This window comes from Lytechinus pictus, chromosome 3 (genome assembly GCF_037042905.1).
Source record: "Lytechinus pictus isolate F3 Inbred chromosome 3, Lp3.0, whole genome shotgun sequence".
Classification (NCBI taxonomy): Eukaryota; Metazoa; Echinodermata; class Echinoidea; order Temnopleuroida; family Toxopneustidae; genus Lytechinus; species Lytechinus pictus.
The window spans coordinates 39,014,685-39,022,432 of NC_087247.1; the positions used below are offsets into that span (position 1 = coordinate 39,014,685).

General features: G+C 32.6%; 1 protein-coding gene across 1 annotated transcript; it reads left to right on the forward strand.

The window, feature by feature from the left end:
- Positions 1 to 2,057: 2,057 nt before the first annotated feature.
- LOC129255633 (dual specificity protein phosphatase Mpk3-like) lies at positions 2,058 to 2,513 on the forward strand. Its single transcript, XM_054893977.2, has one exon. The coding sequence runs from the start codon at positions 2,058 to 2,060 to the stop codon at positions 2,511 to 2,513; it is 456 nt and encodes a 151-aa protein (XP_054749952.2).
- Positions 2,514 to 7,748: the final 5,235 nt, after the last annotated feature.

Below are 7,748 nucleotides of genomic sequence, written 5' to 3' on the forward strand. Positions count from 1 at the left end.
CCAAGAGTCGAAATTGAATTTGTTTTCCCCTTCCTTAGCTTCTTTCCATCTTTTGCTGAGTAATACATGCCCATTACATTAAGGTTAAATTTATTTTTATCAGTATTACTGGATATCTCGTCCAAACTCTGGCTCATAAGACAAATTAGAAAGTGTAGTTTATCATATAAAATATTGTCCAGAGCAGAGAGGAAGAGAATCTGCATTGTAAATTCTGATGACGTATGAATCATAGGGGAAATGTTTGTAACAAAAAAACATGCTTTTTTAATATAAATGAGGCCAGTGTGAGAGGGGTTGAGGCCGAGGGTAAAATTACTTTTCCTTTTCTGTGTTATTATGCAAAAGTGATACTTACTGTTAATTATCTCTTGTTGCAAAATGTGTTTACTTCACTATTTTTGTTTGCTTGATGGGTGTTTATTTGTTTTGATTGAAATGTTTGAATTCTGTCATTTCCTGTTTGATGAAGTGACCACTATGAAATTTATTTGCTAGTAACAACAATATCTGGTGACTTCTGTGTAAAATTATACAAAGTCTGGTCTGTTTTCTTTTATCCTTTTGTTTATGTCCTATGTCATATCTAGCTTAACATAATACGGTAGCTTGCTTTCCCATTTCTTGATTCTATATAATTGAATGAACATATAACTAAAAACACTTAGCATATTCTTTATTCTTATGTAGGCATCAAAAGCTAAAACGATTTGGACCCCCCTGCATATCTCCACAGTAAATATACTTTATACAGCCTGATTTACTATATGAACAGTTCATGAACTGATAAGGTATTGCTTAAATTTAAAACAATAGATTTGAAATTTTGAATGGCAATGTTCATAATATCATTTGTTGAAAAAAAAGTTGAATTTTTCAAAACTTGTGTTTAACCTCTAAAAGAACAACCAATTGATTACGTATAGATTAATTTGACTTTCTAACTATGTAACTGTTGGCAGCCATAACTGGGGCACTTCCAAATAATAAATCCATTTTAAATGGTTATGCAATAAAGCTGTGTGTGATGCTATTGCAGTGCATGATTACATGTGTATCTTTAGTTAGGCACATACTTGAAGCTAACAGAAATTACCATACATGTAAAAACAGTACCCAAACCAAATTGTGGTATTAATTAAGTAGGCCTACAGTAGTTCGAATTTGAGTTTTTAGCTTCATGCTATTTCTTTACTTTATTTATCAGCAATCACTGTATTTCCTTGACGAGTGTTTGTTTTGGTTGAAATGTTTGATAACTTATTCCGTTTCCTATTTGATTAAGTGACCACTGTTAATATGTTTGCTAGAAACAATTACTGTAGTTAAACAATAATATGTCCATATATATATATATATATAATGCAGATACCATGTGCATATACATTACGCTGACCTGAGCTGCCATATCGGCACTAAAGCATCAAAGGAATAATTCCTACCGGGTACCCATTCACCTCACCTGGGTCAAGTGCAGCATAATGTGTTAAATATTTACTGAAGGAAAACAAGCCATGGCTGGGATTTGAACCCATGTCCCTCTGATTGAAAGGCAATAGTTGTAACCACTAGCTAGACCATGACATCCCCACAATTTGTGGTGACTCATGTGTAAAATATATAAGCTTTTTTCTTTTTTTCCTTCTGTTACCTTTTTCTAACTGGTCTTTTTCTTCTTACAATGTACATATTGGTCAATAAAATAATCCAATCATTGATTTTAGGAAGTTAAAAGTGGCCAATGTGAGAGAGCTAAAAAAATCATCCTCCCTTGTAATTATACAAATTTGTTTTTGCTAATGATCTGTTACCAACTTGTGTAAACTTCCTCAATTGTTTTCTTGATGAGGGTTTTTATTTGTCTATGGTTGAAATTTTTGATGAACCCTGTCATTTCCTGTTTGTAGGAGTGACCACTGTCAAAAATCTATTCATTAAAGTGGCCTTGCCTAAAAATATCAGACATTTAAATCCCATTTTATCTTTATCAATTTTGCTTTTTATTTAATGAGTGAAAGTCTTGTCCATCTACATTATTGGAATGAAATTTCTAAATTATGGGTTTTTTCTTTGTTCTTACAGATGAAGCTCGCCGTGCCAAATCTGGCATCCTTGTTCACTGTCTGGCTGGTGTAAGCCGCTCTGTGACTGTAACTGTAGCATACCTCATGCAAAAGCTCTGCCTCTCTCTCAACGATGCATACGATTTTGTCAAGAAACGCAAGTCCAACATCTCCCCCAACTTCAACTTTATGGGTCAGCTAAAAGAGTTTGAACAGAAGCTCACAACGAGTCCATGTCGGACTGGTTCATGTCGGTGTGCAGTTGATGGCTGCCACTGCCTCAGCCCAGACCCCACCTCATGGATGTCAACATCCTCATCGGCATCCTCGTCCACCTCATCAACCTCATCGTTGTCCAGTGAACTTACAACTCCGGCCAGTAGTGTCAGCACCAGCACATGTTCAGCAGACAGTAGGAGAGGGGAATTTGATTTTCATTTAGATACCTGAACTGAAACAAGGTACAGGCCTGTTTTTAAAAGGCTGTTATTATTGCTGTTATTTGTGAAGTTCTGGAAGTTTATCAGTCTGAAAGAACACCAGGAAGTGTGATTTTTGTAGAAGATCACAGAAAGAAGAAGCAATAAATGATGTTCTGTAGCAGATAGGAACAGCCTTCTCTCCATTGATTATTGTGGTTTACTGCATTTAGGGTTCTACATGCTACAAGATTAAGTATGAACAAAGGATAGTTCTCATCTACAAATTACTCTCCAAGATGTCCTAAGAATGATTACCTCCTCTACCACCACCAATTTTCAGAGCACAATGCATAATTATGTCATCATGCCATAAAGTGTTTGTAAATTCCTGTAAGATTTCTTTGTGAATGTGTGTGAGTGTCTAATCACAAATATTGGTAAAAATTGTAATTGATCAACTGTCAATATTACCATTGTTGATTTAAACATACTGGAACTTTGGTTGATCTTGAGATTTTTACCACCTTTTTTGGTTGGACACATATTCACCAAGAAATATTACCTGGTCGAAACATTGCACAAGCCAATAATTATCTCAAAAGCCCTCATTAAAATGCAACTGTTTACGAATGTGTAAGTCAAGTTTTATTAGAAGCGTAGTCATTTTGCCAGTCTTGTAGTTGGCATATACATGATTGACATTCTAAAATGGAAACCTGTTGAGCTCTGATCATAGAAATAGTAAAAGAACTTCAAGCAAGCTGAAGATTTATCAATTTTTGTTTGTACTTACAAATCATCTGAACAATGCTGAAATGAAAGGAAAGTACATACAAATAATTCAAGATGTCTTCTGTTTATTATCACATGATTTAGCATGTATGCCTTTAAGTTCATTTAAGTAATTGCAAGCATTTAGTCCTGGGGCCTGCTGCATAAAAGAAAAACTCTTGCAATTTTTTGGGGGTTTGCCAGAGTTTTTTTTATGGGAAAAGTTTTATGCAACAGGCCCTTGATGGAGCTATTGTTTTGGCCTTTGGGATAGCATCTGCTTCTTATTTTCATCTTTTCCTCCCTTTTTTTACCATCCCACCTGAATAAAGGTGCTAATTGATTTTATTTTTCATGCAAAGCAAATTTCTGGACTAGTATCATATTCTGTAATCTGTACTTAGTTAAAATTAAACAGACACATGTTTCATTATAAAGTACCTTTCAGTTGGATGTGCATGTCAAAAGTGTCGAGACTAGACCTGAAAATGTTTGGGTCTTTTCCCCCTTTTCTCTATTTTTTTCAATCCTCATTTATTTCACTATTTACCCTGTCATGACACAAATCTTTTCCAAACTAAACCCCTCCTCTTCAAAAAAAAATCTGAAATGGCTGACATCTCTAATATTACACACTCAACAGGTACATTTTATATTTTGTTTTGTTTTTGTACTCTGAATTATTACTCCACAAAAAATGTTACTTAAGAATTTATGTTTGTATGATAAACAAGTTTGAAATACCTCTTGCCATTTAATGTTTTCTCCTCCAATCAGGTACTATGAATATGCTTTGGTTTTGGATTATTATATTGTGAATGTGTTATAAATTATGACGTTCTTATGTACGAATGACGATTTGACGGATTCATTTCTTGTGTATATAATTCAAACGACAGATAATGCTGTTGTACAGAATGATGTAGGTGTTCTTGTATTTCAACAAAGTCTGTTGTAGGAAGGTTGCAAACAACAACTGCATTCTTGATTAATTCTGAAATAAGAATGTACAAGTAGTCAGTAGTCATATCATTGCTGATGAAATCAACAAAGGAACCAAATTTCTCCATTATTTTCCTAAAGAATTTCAAATAATTGAGGGTATGAATTCTTATTTGGCTACTTTGGTACCCTAATTAGATTTTCTAAAAAGGTAAGTTTCAAAGTTTATAAATGTCTTACTTGAGTGAAGGCAACATGTGGAATATGTAGAAGAAATCTTTTAGAATTTTTCAAAGTCTCTGTTAAAATCATTTGGACCTTCATTAATATCTAAAAATGATACAAGAGAACAGGGCTGAGTTTATAACTATAGGTTCCATGTAAGAATCATGTGGTGTTTTCAAAGAGGCAAACATCCATCCTAAATAAAGAATGTATTCACATGTCCTACAACTTTTTATTATTTCCTTATTATGTATCATATGCAAGGGGATGGTCAAAAAGTTCATTGATTATAACCCCCCAATATATATATATATATATATATATTCATTGTTAACATACACACAAATTTTAGGGCTGAGTCATTACATTCATTAAAAAAAACATTGAAACATAAAGAAACAGGTGGTTACATTTTTTGTCCAAAAGGGGAAAATATATTTTAAAAGAAATCACTGAAAAACACCCTAAAATTGCCCAAATTCATATCATATTGTTATTTAATGAATTTACATTTGTAGAATGTTTAGGGAAATATTTACAGGTTATCAAATTCATTGACATTTTCATGACAAGATGTAAGTAGAAGTCAGAACAATCCAAGACCAAACCATGATACTTTTATTTGTCCCAAAATGATAACATTTGTGTATTGTAGAGATGTCATGTAGACTTCAAAATGCAAATCTATCTTTTTGAACGGAAATATTAGGGCCTGCATGATTTAACATCATTTTCCTTTTAAATGAGACATATGTATTAGTGAAATTTGCATTCTTATTTCATTTCAAAGCTGTATGATATGAATTAAGGGAATATTTCGTCAGTTTTAAGGTATTTTGGTCACTTTTTCCAAACAGTTTAAATGTTTACCAAAAAGTAAGCTTCTCTATGACAACAGTTGATTAAACATGGGGTAAATGTTTTGACTCAAGCCTTATGATATATATTGCTGAAAAATAAAAGCCTGTTGAGAAAATTGACAAGTCCAGTCATTCCATGTGGGGTCTGGTAGTCACTTCCATAAAAAAAGAGTGGATTTTCTACATAATGTGTGTTTGCCAAAATCAGGGTGTGAAAAAAAGATACAAACTACTTTGTATTTTTAGATTTACATGTACATGTAGGATGGAAAAAATGAAACGACTTGATAGATTGTATATGTATAGAATATATTTATTGGATAGGATTTTTGTATTGATGATATTTAGTATCCCTATGTGCCTCAACAATCAACATCTTAATCTTGAGATTTGAAATTACCAGTAAGTAAAGCATAAATTCATCAGAAAAAAATAGAAATGAAGTCAATTGTGAGCAACTAAATATAGTTAAACCTGTGGATAGGTGTAATTCTGTACGTGTAGATGCAGAATCACTTTTTAATGTGTACTGTGTGTATTTACTATTTAGCATTTCCACCATTGTGTCGCCTACTTAATTCAAAATTGATCCTTGTTACAGACATGTTATTGCACATGCCTGGTAACTCCCAACACCATCATTGGTATAATTCATTTTTGGATGTCTGCCTGTAGTGGATGTGTTCATAAGAGAACCTCTGCAAATCTACTAATACATATAACTCTACACCATTGATCTTAATGATGTTTTTATTTGATTACAAAAGTCAGATACACTAATAAATGATTAACTGGGCATTCAGACAGATGAACTAAAGATTTTTTTTAATTCATATTTTTGTAAATTTGTAATATCTCACTACATTTCATGTGAAAGTTACATTATGTAAGCCTTTTATGCAACAGGTGGAAACATAAAATCATATGGATTCATACTTGGATGGTCTGATTTGTAATTCAATTATCTTGATCAAAATCTACTTAGTGCTTACTGAATTATGTTGTTTCTATGCATTACAAATATAAGTGAAAAATGTGTACTATAAAGTATTCAGGGTTTATATTGGTTTATGTGGTGATTAGTTATGGAAGGTGGGCCGATAACACTGTTGATGCGCATTTGATGTCCGTATTTTCATCTTTATTGTTGACTATACAATTCAACTTGGCAGGTAGTTTACAGATTGGGTTGAGATCTCCTTCATTTGATCTTATCCAGAAGTGCAATCGCAATGTTCAACAAATGAGCATTCATTGAGATTGATGCTTGTGAAAGTTTCCCCCAAGTAGGCATGGAAGTATATGGAAACATAAGTCAGGATATGGATTTATAGCAGGCAGCACTGGACAGTAGTAAGTCTCTTACAATATCAGCGTATGGTGTTTGAGAAAGTTTCCCCCAAGTAGGCATAGAAGTGTGGAAACATATGCCAGGGTATAGCTTCATAGCAGACATCACTGGACAGTAGTCATTCTCTTAAAATTTCAATAACGTCATTGGTTTTTATTTTTATTTTTTTATATAGAAGCGTTGGTTACTTAAAAGTTCCAATGGTTGCTTACAAATTTTTAATATTGGGGCGTGGAGGAGGTTTTATATGCTGTTATAAAGTTTAACACATGATTTTAAGAATTACTGGAATATGAAATGCAACATGTGAGCCAAAAGTTTCTTCACGATGACTCATTAACAAACTATAACAATTTCAAAATCTCTCAGTTACATTAAGAGGTATATAAAAATGTTTCCAAGATGATTTTCAATGACGAAAATTTGGACAGATCAATTACATGTGCTAATCAAATTTTTTCTTGAGCAAAGTGTTATGATCAATAAAAAGATTTTTTTTTTTCATTTCTTTCTCGAGCTATTGACTAAAAGTTAGATCTTTTAAAAAGTGTGATTGGTTGTGACGGTGTACTTAGTTGGGTTATGAAATATTTCTTATCATTTATGCTAAATGCCATATCAAAATGATAAGCAATATTCCAGATTTTTTTTTAAATAATAAAAGGATATTATTTCATAGCATTCCACTGTTGGTAATATATGTTAATATTGTTTCTTTTAGTATTATTGATTTTATTTTCTGATATGAACTAATACAATAGAAGCCTTCATACACTGTTAGAGAAAATTTTTCCTTAAAATAAAAGAAGTTCCTGCAGCAGAGTCTCGAGAACATCTGTAATCTTACCAGATTGCATAATCTTACTTTATATCATGTAAAATTACAGAAAATTAGAACACCCTTTTCCCCTTTTTAAACAGACCTGTTCTGTTAAATTGCAGGTTTTTTTTAACAGTGTATGAAAAGGCAATTTGCATACAGTAACTATTCCAGTAGTATGATTCTATGTGGAAAAGAACTAGCCGTGGAAATGAAGAAAAAATCAAGGAAACAAAACGATTCAATTCAAGCAAGAAACTTAATGGTCAAGAAAAGAAATCTCAGCACTGGTGT

What these genes read in the sequence shown, in the direction of transcription:
- LOC129255633 (XM_054893977.2), top strand. Translation starts at nt 2,058, where the DNA reads ATGGGTTTTTTCTTTGTTCTTACAGATGAAGCTCGCCGTGCCAAATCT.